At 45.8% G+C, this 17,981-nt stretch overlaps 1 protein-coding gene across 4 annotated transcripts in view; it reads left to right on the top strand.

The window, feature by feature from the left end:
- Positions 1 to 17,981, top strand: part of PDE4C (phosphodiesterase 4C) — a 652,796-nt gene that overhangs the window by 534,479 nt on the left and 100,336 nt on the right. The window contains exon 1 of one of the 4 annotated variants that reach the window (XM_083179235.1): positions 4,759 to 5,653. The exons of the other annotated variants lie outside the window; for them this stretch is intronic. Within the exon in view, the coding sequence (XP_083035361.1) occupies positions 5,523 to 5,653 (131 nt within the window). The 5' untranslated portion in view covers positions 4,759 to 5,522. Of the gene's footprint in view, positions 1 to 4,758; positions 5,654 to 17,981 lie in introns of those variants that run through there. 4 annotated transcript variants of the gene reach the window in all.

Here is a 17,981-nt window from a genome sequence, read left to right as displayed (position 1 = left end):
TCACAAGGCTGCTGCTCCTGCTGATGAGCCTGCTGTACAATGCAGGGGAATTTCTCAGTGAAATAATTATTTACCTGTCTATAGGAGTGCAAAACCGCTGCTATATATATATATATATATATATATATATATATATATATATATATATATATATATATATATATATATATACACACACACACACACACACACACACAAATGGTTTGAAATCTAGTCTGCTACCTTGTGATTGCCTCTGTGTTTGTGTTCCCCCAGCTTCACCAGTCAACTGCTGTCTTTATCTCCCCAGTCACTAGCTATATCCCAGTCACCCTCTGGGGGGATTCAGCAGTGATCGGAATGGGGCAAATTCCAATGGTGCATGTATTTGTGCATGTGCAGACCCCCTGTGCCAATGCCTTTGGCAAATATCCCACTCGCTGAGGTGCTTGCACAGGTCGGGGGAACGGCCAGCGTTTTATGGGCATTCCCATGAAAACGCTGGGCGTTCCCCTGGGAACGCAGGTGGGCCAATGCCTGCTCGGTATGGACGATTGATGTCACATGACTTCAATGCCCATCCCCTCTTTAGCAGACTCTGACAGAAATAAAAGTCAATGTAGTCTTGCTTTTATTTCAGAAGGGTAGAAAAATCATTTCAGCGACCATCGAATGATTTCTCTCCCCTTTGGCCGTATGCATTGGATGTGTTCATGTACATGCCCTTGCATAGTACAAGGGGATTCGAGGGCAGGGAAGGGCATGCAGGTGGGCGGTGTTTATGGGCTCGCTAGACAGTGAATGACTGCTGCTTAGCAGGCCTTGCTGAATCAGACCTGCTTCATCTTCATCACCCCACATTTGACAGTCGACCACTATCTGCCTGTATCCTTGTGGGAACTTTTGTGTGGCCATGCCACTTCCTTGTGACACCACAACCCTTTTTTATGGCGTATCCAGTGCATGCTGTCCCTTTAAGGTTTTGGGCCTCCAAAATAATGATGCTCGGGCCGCCCCTGTATATGTATATATGTATGTTTATATATATATAACAGTGGTGGGTGGGAGCAGCACTCCATGCGACTTGAATAAATACACTCTTAAACGACTGTCTGTACGCAGTCGTTTAAGAGTGTATTTATTCAAGTTGTATGGAGTGCTGCTCCCACCCACCACTTTTTGTATTGTTCATACTAGGAGCGGGCACCCAGCGCAGCTGAAAATCTACAGGGAGAGCCGGATCCCCACCCGTCCTATATATATATATGTGTATGTATGTATATTTTACCATTTGAGCTGTAATAAGCCCAATGTTTATGCGCACTCCCGCATATACAACAACATTTGACAAAAAGCCATCACTGGTTTTATTCACATGGATGGCTCACGTGCAGCCCACCAATAATCAACTGCATACCTCCCAACTTTTCATGTCCAGGAGCAGGCTCTCTCCCACGAGGCCACGCCCCCATTTTGCCGCTATGGGGGCATGACCCAGAGGCTCTGTGAGCCTCTAGCCATGCCCCCAGCCCCCTGGCTGCGGGAATAGACGCTGTGCGCACAGCGTTTATTCCCCACTGCTTAGCAGCCGACTGGGGGGACTCCCAATAGCCCCCCCTCACCGCGGGACACTGCTGGCCGCGAGAGGGACAGCGGGACAGGCCCTGATAATCGGGACTGTCCCGCTGAAATCGGGACTGTTGGGAGGTATGCAACTGGACTGCAAATTCACTATACAACTGGATGAGTCTGAATCGTCCCCATACTGTAGGTAGGGTAGCTGCTAGCCTCACCTACATTAAATAGCCCTATTTAGGACAGCCCCCCTAGCACCCTGTAGTACATCCCATCAGATAAATTGTATAGCACAGTGTATGCAGTAAGATAAATGGCATGCGATTTGTCAGGGGTTGATAAATTGCATGTAATATAGCTTATATGAAATAAGCACTCAAGTACAAAATCTGACATGCAGGACTCCCGGGAAGCTGCTGGGGTGTTCAAGGGAAATCTGATGCAATTTCAAGTCTCAGAAAAATGACCCTAGTGTATGGCCACCTTAACAGTTTACTGATTATTGGGGAACTGCACTCACAGTGCCTGTGCTGCGCCTGTGCAGGGCGGATCCTGCAATCACATTGCTGTATTGCAAACACTTTGCCTGATTATTGACAGATAGAGGCATATGTGTGGAGGGACAGAGATGGCCAGAGTAAGGAAAACTGAGGGCATCACCCCTTTTCTGTGGGATCGGTAAGGCCAAGTACTGCGTCTTCAATGCAGCTATATTTGGCTTGCAAGGCTCTCTGCGACTGCAAGCCTGAGTAAGTCAGACTTACGCAAGTTGCAGATGAACATTGTGACCGGTCGCAATCATGGGTGCCGACAGGTCGGCTGGGCCCCGGTAAGATGGAGGGGTCGTGGCAACCAGGTGGGGGGAAAAAAAAGGGAGAGAGAGAACAATCTGCAGCTGTCTCTCTCACCAGCTCAGCTGAGATGGGGAAAGAGGCTCTGCTGTGGAGGCAGCCTGTCATCTCTCCCCCTACTGCCCAGCTCCCTGCAATGGAGGAGGGGAGAGGGACCCCCGGACAGAATCAGGCCCATGTAAAATGTCCCCACTCTCAACCCCACTGGTGGCAATGCAACGGTTATTGCAATGCAGTGTTACCAATCGCATAAACAGGCAGGAGGTGGTATGGACCAACTCCGGCATTTGCATTGCTAAGGATCGCATATTCTAAACTTCTACGAACAGCGCCTTAGCGTATACAATACAATTTGAATAAGGGCCAAAATTTTTTTGCAGAAAATACTCAGTAGCTATGTGGTTGCATTAAAACTCAAATGTTTGGGATTTCATTGTAAAAAAAAAAAAACTGTGACTGTGGAGAAAGGCCTGACATGGAGATAGAAATTAAGTGGAGGCAGCTGTGATGGATATAGCAGGTGAATTGGGAGGATTTTGGTATAGCAACTGTGTCGGTGTGACAGAGATAATAGGTGACTGGGGAAGAAGTTATTACAACAAGGAGATAGCAGGTGACTTGAGAGGTGCAGGCAGGCAGGTGGGAGGACTGATGGACAGTATCTTGAAGCAGAGGGTGGAGCTGCAGCACACAGCAAACCCGAAGGGATGCCAAAGACAGCTGCTTAACCTGTTCGACACTGCATATACATGTGCAGCACTGCAGCCCAGCCCCATATAAGGAAACCAAAAAGCATCTGCAGCCCAGCATCTATCACAGTACAGACCTCCCACAAGTGGCAAACATGAAGGGACACCCAAGTAACATCGGGGAAAGGATCAGTGTGGCAGTAAGTAAGGCCTAATAAATGTGTCAAGTAGTTACCTGGTCACATCCACCAACCTCTCTATCTGGATTACGTTCACCTACCTGTCCCCATCACATCCACCCACCTATCACATGCACCTACCAGTTATTTTGTTGCATCATATCCACCCACCATTCACTCTATCCCTGTCACCATTGTCTTTTCATTATCCCCTACGCCACCCACTGTCTCCACCTGGTTTCACCGGCTCTCCCCTTATCACCAATTCTCTGGTGACAACCACTGTTTTCCCCTGTCATCTATTCCCCAATGTCACCTACTGCCTCTCCCTGTCACCTAAGCTTCCCTGTCTCCCACTATCTCTCCTTGGCATTAACTGCCTCTCCTGTGCATCATTATCTTCCCATTGACCTCCCTCTCCCGTTACCCTCTGCCTCTCAAAGGCATTATCCTCTCCCCATAATAAGGATACAACTGTAAGGGTCACAACAAATTCTGGATGTGTGCTCAGAAAACCATTCTCCTTTTCTTGATGGTTGCTTTGTCATTTTGTTCTGGATCCACCACTCCAGCTATCTGTCTGAATGTGTCTAATTCACTTACCTATATAATGGTATCCTATCCATCTACCTGTCTGCCTGTGTCATGTCTACATGGGTATGGGTGAAAACCGGACACGGACAAAACCCCCGGACCGCCGGACAGGACATCAAAATCTGCAGTCCGGAGCTTGTAGGGCCTGGTCCGGGGGGTGTCCCGTCCGGGGGGTGTCCTGTCTGGGGGGCTGCCTGTGACACCTGTCAACAGGGAGAGGAGGAGGGGGAGAATACAGCCTCCCAGTATGGTCCGGGCATGTAGCAAAAACCGGACGGTCCGGACCGCATGGGGAGGCTGTAATCTCCCCTTCCCCATGTCCCTGATAATAGCTATCACAGGGACCCCCCCAGACAAGACACCCCCCGGACAGGGCACCCCCCGGACCGGACCCTACAAGCTCCGGACTGCAGATTTTGATGTCCTGTCCGGCGTTCCGGGGTTTAGTCCGGGTCCGGTTTTTACATAGTCCCTGTCTACATACTTGACTGCCCCAGGGACCATCCACCCTATCACATTGGTCCACTGGTTCCAACTGCCTATTTTTAATAGCAGCCCTGAGTGTGTGTATATGTTTTGTGTGTGTGTGTGTGTATATGTTGTGTGTGTGTACACCCAAAAATGTATTCATGTATTTAGTATTTAACAAATTCTTGTGAGCCATCTGGTGTTGCATTACGCTAAATCTCAGTGAAGCAGTACTTAGTGTAAGGAGTGGTACTATAGCATTATTTTCCTGCAAGTATTTCTATTTGGGAGAGGAACTGCTTCTTTAAAGAGAAATATTTGCAGAGAGCATGAGTGAGGCATGCCCCTCCCCCCGGCCGGAGTACAGTGACAGTGACATCACAGCTGCTATAGAGGAGAGATAGCTCAGTACCCTGCACTGGTGACATTTCTTTACTGCACTCTTTTCCATCTGTCACACACATAGCTAACACTTGTGTTCTGAGGATTCGTCTTGTCACTTCATCTAAAAAAAGGATATAAATAGTTTTGGGGATTTGTTCTAAAACCTACGTGGCTTCTTTATTCTAACACACCTGCTGGAATCTACTATTTTTAGAAATTAGAATTCATGCATACTTTTTTTTCTTTGAAATCTGCCTAAACCTGTTCACCAAGGTAACGGATACAGATATAGACCTGAAGGATACACACAGCACTGGATCTGTTACTGCTGCAGTGCTGATTCTTCCAGCACCGATGGGATTTTTATCTTCTGTGGAAGTATGGAGTTCAACTAAATTTGGTTATTTATTAGTAAATGTCCAGGTGGCAAAATAATTTATTTGCCTAAGTTTCTACTATCCTCCTATGGTTTGTCCAAGACCCGAAAAAGAGTTCTACTTAAAGGCACAATGAACAGGAGGTATTGTGCAAAGCATGATCTATATATTGCATGAGCGGAGTACTAGGAACACTGGCTATCCCAGCATTAGATCTCATACCTGTACACAGCAAGCCAAGGCTGGAAGGTCTTTCACCCTATTTGTTTTTACTATCTCTTCTGATGATGGAAATGTGCTTTAAAGGGAGGTTTAAAGGGTATTTTGTATGGGCCCTTTTTGACTGTGAGAGACCTGTGCTGTATCTGGCAATACCGAACTCTGAACATTTGCGGTCTGTCCAGCACTGAAAACATAGACGTGGATATGAGTTTACCTACAGACTGTGGGTTTCTGGCTCTTACTGACCGTGGAGGGCGTAAGCTATACAATGGACATGTATATGGGTCACCATGTGCAGTCAACAGACCCATTGATATTGTGCAAAGAAGGAGACGGTAACTACCTTTTTAATGTTGTTTTGCTTTTTTATCTGTTAAAAACATTGAAGTGAAGTTGTAGCATGAGTTAATGTAAAGCTGAGTGCAGTGATTGTAAAGCAGCGTACACACTAGATCAGTGGTTCCCAACCCTGGTCCTCAAGTACCCCCAACAGTACATGTTTTGCAGGTCTCCACACAGAATCACAAGTGCTATAATTAGCTTCACCTGTGGATCTTTTCAAATGTGCCTGAAAAATAATAGTGCACCTGCCGGGTGACCTGGAAAACGTGCACTGTTGGGGGTACTTGAGGACCAGGGTTGGGAACCACTGCACTAGATGATAAAATGAGCAATTGCTCATTCTGATGGGTTGGAACAACATAATCTTCATACTGTCCAGTGTGTGGGTACTATTGTCCTGATTCAGTAACGCTGCATAGCGGCACCCACTGGCCGAGCGACCGCAAACACTCCACAATCCCCTCGTTACTATGCAAGGAATGTACATGAACACATCCCCTTTTATGTGGCCCAAAAAAAGTCTAAATTGACTGTCATTTTCGTCGGAGAAGGGCGTGAGCGCTGACCTCCCAAGCAGGCATCGGCCCACCTGCATTCCCAGGGGAACACCCAATTTTTCCACTGCGTGCAGTCTGTGCATAGCCCAGGACGTACTTGGTGGCTGCAGTCGCAGCAGTTGGATCGGGGCCAGAGCTCAACACCTGGGCATGTCTGATTTTTCCCTGGCACTTCCTGAAAATGTCTGGTTACTACACCCAAATGCTGGCTTCATGTCAATCACCTTGGGTATGGCTAGCGAGATAAAAAAGTAGCAAGATTTTAATCACAGGATGGCATGCGCAGTCCAGGGGCAAACGCAGGGGGGTTTCCAGAGGGGCGGAGCAAAGCACGGAGATGGACACTTAGGTGACCCAGTATATGCGCGGTCAGTTAAAATATTATAGATAGACCAAATGTATATAAATAATAATTATAAAATATATATATATATATATATATATAGACACACACAAACATATATATATAACAGCAGTGTAGACCCCTGGGCATAGCAATGTATTGGGGCCCCTACCGATCCTCCAGCGGTAGGGGTGGGGGAAGCTTTGATGTCCCGCGGGTGGTAGGGGGTATCAACTGCTCAGCATGTAGGGCCTGGATCAGTAATTTCCACTAATTACCCATTTACTGTACAGATTGTGGGAGATGAGGTGGGAGAAGGGGGCATTGGGCTTAATGAAGGGGCCCTGATACATAACCAGGGTGGTAGAGGATGTTTAGTACGCAGAGGAGGGGTGTATAGTGGACTGGGCTTATTATTCATAATTTCCTGGTGGGAGGACAGCTTGCTTGACTGCAGATATCTCCAGTTCCCGGAAATAGATTTCCTAGATTTTAATGGAATTAAAAACTAGAGCATCCCACCTACCAAATGGTATTGGGGACTAGGGGATCAGAGTTTAGGAGGCAGAGCAATCTGCCAATGAGTATATAAAACTACATACCAGGTGTGTGGAGCTGGAGCAGTAACCAGCTGCTGGAAGGCTGATATCTCTGGTTCTGGGCACAGTAGAGACAAGCTACTAAAGTCCATCAAAGGGGGAGAGTCCAAGCTTTTGGAATATATCCTCAGAAAAACTCTTAAGTCAGACAGAACCTGAAATATCTGACTGGGAAGAGCAATTAACAGGCTTGGATGGGGACTACTAATTTGAAGTCAGATATCTCCGGTTCCCCAGGGCCGATTTTTAAAATACTTGTACCCATGGAAAGAGGGGACCCTCAGCTTTCAGCCTAGGGTCCTTAGACTCCTGGGGGGGTTTCTGGGTACTCGGAACCCCCCCCCCCCCCCCTGCGTGCACTACTGCAGTCTATCGATAATTGCATACACTCGGCTCAAAATGCGCAGTGTGAATAACCATAAAATTGCCTATTGTGCTTCAGCTCCCTTATATCTGATTGTATTGTGTCAATTCATAATATCATGGGAAGTTTGTAAATTATTTGTAGCTTAATTGTGACATTTGCAACAACTAACATTTGTTGACAAAAGAAACACCAAGGACCAGATGCACTAAGCTTCAAAAATTGATAAAGAGGAGAGTGATAAACTACCAGCCAATCAGCTCCTAGCTGCCATGTTACAGGCAGGGTTTGAAAGTTGACAGATATGAGTTGATTGGCTGGTTGTTTATGACTTTTGAAGCTTAGTGCATCTGGCCCCAAGTAAGAGGTTGGATAGCTACTATGGGCCTGATTCCTAGGTGCAGTAGTTATGGCGACTTTTGTTGAAGCAGCTACTGTGATTTTATGCTAATGCTGCTTCCGATGGACTTTCTATTGAGACAGTGGCTGTGGTTCTAACCTGCTGTGGTGTGTTGAATGTCACACCATCAACCGGACATTGGGCACACAGTTGAACATTTGTGCAGACCAATGGCTGATCAAAATGTCTGAATATACAGTACCCGGGTACCTGTCAACAAACTTAACATTAACAATCCCACTGGCACGCTACCCATGCAATTCTGATATGTGCCCGCAGATTCAAAAATCCAGATGCAAATCTGTTCACCTCTGAATCAGGCATTATATAATTTATCAAAATGTAAACGGTCAAAGGGCCAGATGTATCAAGCTGCAAAAAGTAATACGATGGAGAGTGATAAACAGCCAGCCAGTCAGCTCCTACCTGTCATGTCACAGGCTGGATTAGAAAAATGACTGATAGGAGCTGATTGGCTGGTTGTTTATCATTCTCCATTTTATCACTTTTGATGCTTGATACATCTGGCCCAAAGCGAGAGCAGAGGAGGTAATACATATTGAATAAAATAATATATTATCTGTAGAGTTCTTTCAGCATAAAATGAAAAAACTATAACTATAGGGGCTTATTCAGGTTACATTGCATAAGTGGTCCAACCCGCAATTATGCCCAATGGTGCTATTCTGTGGTTGTCAGGGCATGGGATTACCGTGCAGGCAGAGGAGTTTCCGGGGAGAGCTGGGGCATTTCTGGAAATGAGGGTGTGTCACCCCCGATTTCCAAGAGTTGCCAGGCCATGGACTGCACCGGAAGGCAGCCTGAGTAAGGATAGACTTACTCAGGCTATAGTCGCAGAGGGACACCACTACTGATGGCCGCGATGTTCCTCTTGTACAGTGATCATATCATAGTTTAATGTAATCATGAATGCAGGCAGAGGGTGGTATGCACCTACTCCTGCATTTGCATTGCTTAAGGATCTCATATGCTAAGGGGACTAAGAAAAAACGGAACCAGACAAGACCCCGGAACGCCGGAGAGGCATCAAACTCTGCATTTTGGAGCTTGAAATGTCCAGTCCGAGGGGTGTCCCGTCCGAGGGGTATCTTGTCTGGGGAGGTGCCTGTGATAGCTTTCACCAGGGACATGGGGAAGGGGAGATAACAGCCTCCCATGTGGTCCGGACCGTTCTGGATTTTTTCTACATGCCCGGACCATACAGGCAGGCTTTATTCTCTCCCTCCTCCTTACCCTGGTGACAGGTGTCACAAACAGTCCCTCCAAACAGGACACCTCCGGACAGGCACCGCCCAAACCGGACACTACAATCTCCAGAATGACAGAAATTGATGAATGGAGCCTGTCCGGTTCAGTGTTCCGGGATCCTGTCCAGTTCTTAATCTTACCCATACCCTAGCTCCAAGCAGCTTATCATATGTGATCCAAGCTGAATAAAGGCCCATACAGACACTACGATGATGCCTTAATGATGATGAACGACCCCATTATAAATCACCTCCTGAACAACTCAGAACGACTTAGTTCAGGGTCGTTCAGGAGGGGAATCTTTTAACATCGTCTACTGTTTATGCTGTGAATGATGGACGACTACAAACGATGCGCGTACCCGTGGGTCGTTAAAGACCATAGCTATCGTCAATGCATGCAGGTCAATTTGGCTATGGTCGTTAACATTGTTTGTTTTTTCAATAGAAAAAGGACCTGCATCGTTTGTGGTTGTTTCTCATCCGTCGTGCACCAGCGATCACTGCAATGCTGAGGTCGTTCATTTTCACTTCAAGGGTGAAAATGAACGATGGTAGTTAAGATGTGACACATCGTAGTGTCTGTATGGGCCTTTAGTCTCACAGTACATTATTTAAATGATAACTTGCCCATCTAATACCGGATTAATCTAAATGATATCTTCCGAGTGCCTCCATACCACCACTCCTGTCTCCCCCTCACATACACACACACACGCATGCTTCTTCAAAAGGTTTAACACCATCAATATGCTAATAAATAATATTCTGTCTGCATTTACACGGTGAGAGCATGACTAACTGCCACTGACAATATGTTATCCCTTGCTACGTGATAAATATCAGGCAGGGCCGCTGACAGAAAGCTGGATATTTATTCTGCAGCAATATACACAGGCTCAGCTGTCCGTCTGTGAATACTTGCAAACAGGGTGGTGTTGTCTGTCTTTAGATGTGGAAATAGAAGACGGATCGGTGTGTAGGTGCTGTAACACTAAGCTGCTAACCTCCCAGACTGACCTCATGTGAAAAAAATTTTTTTCTTTGCCAAAAAGTTTTTATACCTGTACCACAGGAGGAATAAAAGGGAATGCAAATAGGAAAGTGTGCAATATTAGGTATTGATATTCATTTATTGGAATTCCATTATGCTACCCTAGCAAGACATACTCTGGCACCACATAGGGCTATTTGCAGTTGATCCATTTTCTACAGTTAGAGATGTATTACTGTTATGGTTGCTCTCTATGCAGCAGGTGCTCTGTAATACTGTGCTGTGGTTACATATGACCACAGCCAGTACACAGCAAATCAGTATTACATTTTTTAAGGGTAGAGTAAGCTTTAAAAATAAACTGACTCCAGCTTAGTTTACTTACTGACATTTGCTGCAGCTGACAATTAATACGTTTAAGAAATTAATTAACCATTATTTATATGGCATATAGATTACTTAAATATTCGCTTCATCGGAGCATAGGGTTATATTTACAAAAAGTTGATTTTAAATTAGAAAAATTATTATCGATAATCATCAATTTCAGAACCATTAAAATCGGTCTTGGGCACCAGGGCAAAAACACTTTTACTAACGAATGAAACAGCTGCCCCATCGACCATGGAAACTAAAGGTGAGTGGGTTCAGATTTCCAAAATCCGAATACATCCGAACACCACCGATCCGAGTACAATGTTCGGGGATTCCCGCCAGGCTCGGGTCTCAGGATGCGCCAAAATGTCATCATCCTGCCGTCGGATCTCATAAAATCCGGACTCTATATAAGTCCCACGCTGTCGCTGCCATCTTCACTCCGGCATTGGAGAGGGTGGTGTGTGGAAGTTCTGTGATGGACTGTGGTGATCTGTGGTGGTCTATGGGGGTGGTGACCTCGTCCCAAAGTCTGTTTGTGCTTCTAGGTCCAGTCCAGTGATACTGCTGCATATGTCCAATCCAGTGATCCTGCTGTATATAAATCCAGTCCTGTGATACTGCTGCCTTTAATGTCCATTCCAGTCCAGTGATCCTGCTGCATACATCCAGTCCAGTTATACTGCTGCATACAAGTCCAGTCCATTGATCCTGCTGCATGCATCCAGTCCAGTTATACTGCTGCATACAAGTCCAGTCCAGTGATCCTGCTGCATACATCCAGTCCAGTGATCCTGCTGCATACATCCAGTCCAGTTATACTGCTGCATACAAGTCCAGTCCAGTGATCCTGCTGCATACATCCAGTCCAGTGATCCTGCTGCATACATCCAGTCCAGTTATACTGCTGCATACAAGTCCAGTGATCCTGCTGTATATAAATCCAGTGGAGTGATAGTGCTATATATAAGTCCAGTGATACTGCTGCCGTTAATGTCCAGTCCAGTGATGCTGCTGCTGTTCCAGTCCAGTTATAGTGCTATATATAACTTCAGTCCACTGATACTGCTGTATAAGTTCAGTCCAGTGATACTCTAGAAGGGTAATGGAGAACCAAAATTTGGAGGATAAAATATTGAAAGAACAAGAACCACTTCCTGCTAGTGCTGAGGCTGCTGCCACTAGTCATGACATAGACAAAATGCCATGAACGTCATCTGCCAAGGCCAATGCCCAATGTCATCGGAGAGGGCATGTCAAATCCAAAATGCCAAAGTTAAATGTAAATCGTCTGATGAGAAACGTAAGCTTGCCAATATTCCATCTACTATGCGGAGTGGCAAGGAACGGCTAAGTCCCTGGCCTATGTTCATGACTAGTGGTTCAGCTTCACATGATGATTTAAGCTCTCCTCCTCCCCCCTCTCTTATTTGGCATTATGTGCTCTTTGGGGCTTAGTTTTACAAACTGAATTTGCACTTGTTTGTGCCACCCACTTGTGTCGCTTAGCATAGTCATCCAGCTACCTCAGTGCAACCTATTGACCTAAAAACAACATTGTGAGGTGTTCAGGAAAGACTGGAAATTAATGTTATTGTGGTTAATAAAAGCGTAGGAGCAAAAAAAACATATTCAGCAATGTATGAATGATCCGCAGTGCTGGCCGTTACAATGTCTGCAATACTATCCCTGTTTCTTGCAAGTGCCAGATCCAGGCTGTACCGGGGGTATCGCCGGAGGAGGGAATTGTCACTCCCCTACTCTGGACAAGATGTTAATATATGAGGCAAATCAGGATGTGCTATAGCGGCTCAATCTACCCTGTGGGCCTTAGCAGTCATTAACTCCGCTCTGTGATTTTACTTAATCTTCCGCTTCCTGGCTGAGCTGCTGTTGTTTCTAAATGCTTCCACTGTCTAATAATACCACTTACAGTTGACTGCAAACGTGACATCCTATCACAGTGACATTGTACCACAAATGTTTGCAAATGGCAACTGCATGGCTAGGCAATTGATTTTTTCACACCTGTGGCAATGGGTCTGATTTAAATAATTAACAGGTAGGGACAAATATTTTTGTCCGTATCATTTATATATAGTGTCAGTTTGGCTCCGAAACACTGCCATCCATTGGCACCGAGGTAAACTACATCTACTAGCTTTGGAAGCATTTGCTTTGAGTGGGTGTAACTGCCATTTGTTGGCAGCAAGTGAAACTATATCTAAAAGCTTTCTAAGCATTTACTTCGAGCGGGCTTACTAGTAGTTTATATACTATTATTGTTCCTTTGTACGGCGCTGCGAAACACTTGTGGCGCCTTATAAATAAAATTATAATAATAATAATAATATACACACCATGACATTATATTTTTATAACATCAACAATATTACAACACTATATTATAAAATGTATTTGAGTAGTTGCAGTTAATAATATAGAACTGACTGAGAGAGCACCAGTGACTTTTCAGACAGGTATTGCTAGTGGTTCTGTCTGCAGGATTTAGAACTGCATTAACCACTAGTGGTATGCCCAGAAGTTTTCTAACATCCCAGAGCCTGCCACCTGTTATGAACGGCGGCTGGGGTAGTGGCACGGCCCAGGAGCTCCGGCATACAATCGCCGGGAGAGGGGGAGCGACAGGAGGGGGCCCACAGTTCTGTGGTGTGCTTTGCAGGGGCAGGACTGGTAGGCTTGTGCTGCCCCATCAAAACCCACCACTCAAGGGGTTAATATGAAATGTATGAATGATGATTGATGTTTCCTTACCTGATGTACAGTATGTAGCAAACACTTGCACAAAGGCTGTACAGGGTTAAATGAACAGTTCTACACAGGAAAAACAGAAGAAAAAAACATTTAGGTCACTTCCTAGAAAGATTCAGTCTCCTGAAAGTAACAATTTTACATGTTCTTTTTGTTTTATTTGTATAGTTTACTTTAATTAGAATTAACTTTTGTTTGTAAAGCACCTAGTGTTTGCAGCACTGTACAAGCAATATTTAAAAAAAAAAGTATAATACATAGAAATATACCCCTTTCACATCGGACCTAGGCCCTTATTCTGATCGGTGCGGCCGGATCCGATTATGCGGCCAGGACCGTGCGTGCGAAACCCCGCCTTCCATACGGATCGCCAACTCCGCCCGTACGCGGTAAGAAGCTGGCCGAACGGACCGCATGTGTATTTTTCACGGAATACGCCTCCTCCATCTCAGGGAACCTCCCCCATCATTCGATGGTCGCAGACCATCGAATGCAGGACCGAGTGCTCCACCAGCTCCCGCAACCTCAGACCACACGGACATTTTTCCGTGCAAAAGCAGGGATCTGGGCGGGCAGCTGACATCCGGCGATGTCATATGTCCGCCCCCTACACGTGCGTCACGGCCGCATTACCATACGTACGCCCAGCGTTTGCATGGGAACGTCCATGAAACGCGGGGCGTATGCATATGGTAATGAGCCCAAATAGCCCTTCACGCCCCTCTCCACCCCCTGTTCGGAGTGTTCACATATCATGCGGGATTTTGCCGTACGCCCCGCTCGCACATGCGCAGAGACGCCTCTGCACATGCGCAGACACAAAACATCGGCGGGCCGAACGCACGCGGATATATCCGCACCGACCAGAATAAGGGCCCTAGTTATTTGCCGTGTTGCTGAATTGTCAATCCAGTTTGAGGAGCAGTGTGAAAGCATCAAAGCTATGTTTCGAGCGGACGGTGTAATGGTTAGAATTACAGCCTCACTGCACTGTGGTCATTGGTTTGATTCCCACCATGGTCCTATATGTGCGGAGTTTGTATATTGTCCCTGTGCTTGCGTGGGTTTCCTCCAGGTTCTCCGGTTTCCTCTTACAATCCTAAAATATACCGGTAGGTTAATTGGTTCCCAAGAAAAAAAATAGTAACCCTAGAATATGTGTGCTTGTACATTTGGTAGCGAAAATAGATTGCAATTTCCAATAGGACAGGGACTGATGTGAATGTTCAAATATTCTCTGGAAATGTGGCCCTTATTCTTCGCAAACAGAATGCGTTCGCACTGTGCATGTGCATACGCAGGGTGCATGCACGGCGAACAGGACAGCGGACAGGGGGCAGAGAGGGGCTGCGGGATGTGGCCGTTATCCCCTGGCCTGTGAATGGATGTTACTGTGTAACATCCATTCACATGCGTGCAAATCAACCAGAATAACCCCCTTGTGTGCTACATAAATTACTGGTAACCCGGGAATATCAATATGAAAGAGGTAATAGTTGTAATGTTTAAAGCAGGGGTGACTATACCTTTCCTCAAGATCATGTTTTCCAGGCAATCTGTTTTTAAGGATGCTAGAGGAGGCCCGCACCTCCTCTAGCATCCCAAAAAAACTGTCTGCTGTTAGGGGGCAGCCATTTTCTGATAGTTATTTTTCATTAGAAGTACTGCAGGAGGATACGGAGCCAGGACAAGATCTGCACTGCGACCGGGAGTCGGGACCCTGAATGCGGCGGCGCTGGTGGCGGCTTGCGGAGGGGTAAGGGGGGGCGTTGTTAAATATAGTTGTAACTATAGCCACTGGATCTATAGTAGGAATGAATGCAGCATGTGTGAATATGAGTCAGTATTGAGTCACCATCACTCTGCCTGCATATTGCATTATTATAGGTATTTGTGCAATTGTATTAAGAATTAAAGTGAGTTTGAATGTATTAGAGGCTGGGATTGTATGTAACCTCTTACCATTTGTTTATCTTAGTTTTTTTGCTAGTGGGAGAGGGGCTCTGGCTGGGTGGGGTCTTAATCAATTAACTTAGAAACAGCTTTTAGTATTTAGCGAGAATACTAGGCTGACTATTGAAAGCTGACTATTGATATTTTGTCAGCTTTTAAAGTAGGGAGAAAAAAGTTACATAGATTAAAGATTGGACTTATTCTGGACTTAAACTGGACAGAAAATGCCAACCAACTTAACATCTTGATATCAAAGTGATTTAGAAAAACAGAAACTACAGCAACTCAGAAAACCAAGAGACTGCTTTGAGTGAGCTCACTTCATTCTCCCATCATACTACTCCTGGCTATCTGACTGTTCATCCAGCTTATCACCATTTCTGCAACTGCTAAAACTTTGACTATCACTGTTAATGCTTGTATTTGCACTGTCTGTTTTGAAAATGCCCAGCTGTACCTCTAATGACTTCACCACTTCTGCTCTTCCATTGATAGTAGGTGTCCCCCATCATTTTATTCTTGGTCCTCTTCTTCTCTATCTCTATATGTCCTCTCTGGGTGAGCCTATATGCTCACTTAACTTCCACTATCACCTCTATGCTGATAATACTAAAATCTACCGCTCCTTTAATTATCTCTCTCCTTCCATCCTCACTCATATCTCCTCCTGTCTCTCTGCTATCTACTCCTGGATGACCCAGCGCTTTTTTAGACTTAAAATATCAAAGACTAAGCTGACCTCTTCCCACCCTCCAGCATAAAACCTGACCATCTCTCATCCTAACCTACTGTTTATGCCCACTTCTTTCCCTTCTGTGTCACCCCTGTCTTCTGTGTCACCCCTTTTAGAATGTAAGCTCTCACGAGCAGGGCCCTCTCTCCTCTTGTGCCTTTCTTAGAATATATAAACCTCTGCCACCCTGATGATTGCTTCAGTGTCCTGTCCCCTGATGCAACTATCTATATTTACCATGTACTTGTCCTAAACTGTCTTGTACTGTAATTTGATATGTGTTTTTGCTCCTAATTATGCTTTGTAAAGCGCTGCGGAATCTGTGTGCGCTATATAAGAAACTGTTAATAAATAATAAATAATAATAAATATGACAGTAATGACTACAGCTGTGCACCAGCTAGGTGAAAAAACATGGACCACTGGTAGATCTTGAGGACTGGTTTGGTCACCCCTGATCGAAAGGGATTAAAAGAAATGTAAATGCATAAAATATTCTTTTAAAAAGCTCCCACTGCTAAGCAGTTAAGGCAGGGGTGTCCAAACTTTTTGCGACGAGGGCCAGATATGATGACGTGAAAATGTGTGGGGGGCGACCATTCAGCCTGACATTCTTTGAATCATTTATCACATCAGAATGGTCCCCCACTCACTCTATGTCCCCCAGCCTGTCCCTTCACTGTATTTCCCCCAGCCTGCCCCCATTCACTGTATGTCCCCATTCACTATACGTCCCCCACTCTGCACCCATTCTCTCTGTCCCCCAGCTTGCCCACCTTCTCTTAATGTCCATCAGTGCCTCCATTCATTGTATGTCCCCAAGCCTGACCCTCCTTCACTGTATGACTCCCATTCACTGTATGACCCCCATTCACTATGTACCCCACTCTTCCCCCATTCACTGTATGTCCCCCAGCCTGCCCCTCCTTCACTGTATGTCCCCCACTCTGCCCCCTCCCTTCTCTGTATGTTTCCCAGCCACTTGTGAAGGAGAGGCAAAGCAGGCACTGCAAGGACAGGAGATGCTTGGGCTCCTGCTGCTCCTCTGCTCTGTATGTTACGGGAGCAAGCTTCCCCCTTGCTGCCCCCCTCCCGAAACACTGCTGTCACTGTGATTGTGGAGTAGGGTGATATACAATTGCAGCAGCAGGGGTAGGACGCCAAACACATCTGACTCCTCACTGCAGCAGACAGCAAGGTAAAGGCACGACGCCGGGGCCCCACCTTTAGTGTCCTGTGCTGTGCATCCTGCATCTGATGCTCTGCCTGCTTCCAGCTGGAGGCCCCTTGAAATGACAGCACGGGCAGCATTTGGCCCCCGGGCCTGACTTTGGACATGCCTGCGTTAAGGCAATGAATGTTACATGCCTTTTGCCCTCAAATAAAGGTTTTGTTACAGAGGCTGTTTGAGGTCTCACATATGGTGTGTTGAAACATAAGCTATTACTAGCGACAAAATATGAGACGGAAATTTGTACTTGTGTAGTGGAAGTAGTTTTATTGTTGAGTGTAAACAGGGCACTATCAAGTAATCACTCATTGTAACACTTGAAATCAGGAAAGAATCACATAATTACAGGCTACGGTATCTAGCGAAGGGGAGCTACACACAAAAATTGTTTTATTTTCTGACCAGCATTGCAAATGTGATCATTGGTTTGTAAAATACAATGATATTAATTTCCCTTTCACACCACCGCAACAAATGGGTTTATTGTGGAGTTAGCAGGGGTCGCAGCTTGGGTTTGAAAGGGTCCCTGAAAAAATAACCAGGTGCGGAGACCTCGGAATCCAGCCCAGGTAGCGAGCAAGGTTAAACACGGGTAGGAGCTGACAGGACAATGTGAATGGCTAACCAATGTCATTCAACCTTGGTCCAATTGATCATCTATGGACATCCAGCCCACTGGTGCTTAGAGATGAAACGCCAGCAGAGGAGAAGTCCCATTAACAACTTGGGTTC

Source organism: Crinia signifera, chromosome 1 (assembly GCF_055691185.1).
Source record: "Crinia signifera chromosome 1, ASM5569118v1, whole genome shotgun sequence".
NCBI classification, from domain to species: Eukaryota; Metazoa; Chordata; class Amphibia; order Anura; family Myobatrachidae; genus Crinia; species Crinia signifera.
Note: the sequence above shows the minus strand (reverse complement) of the source record. Positions and strands in the feature narration are given on the sequence as shown.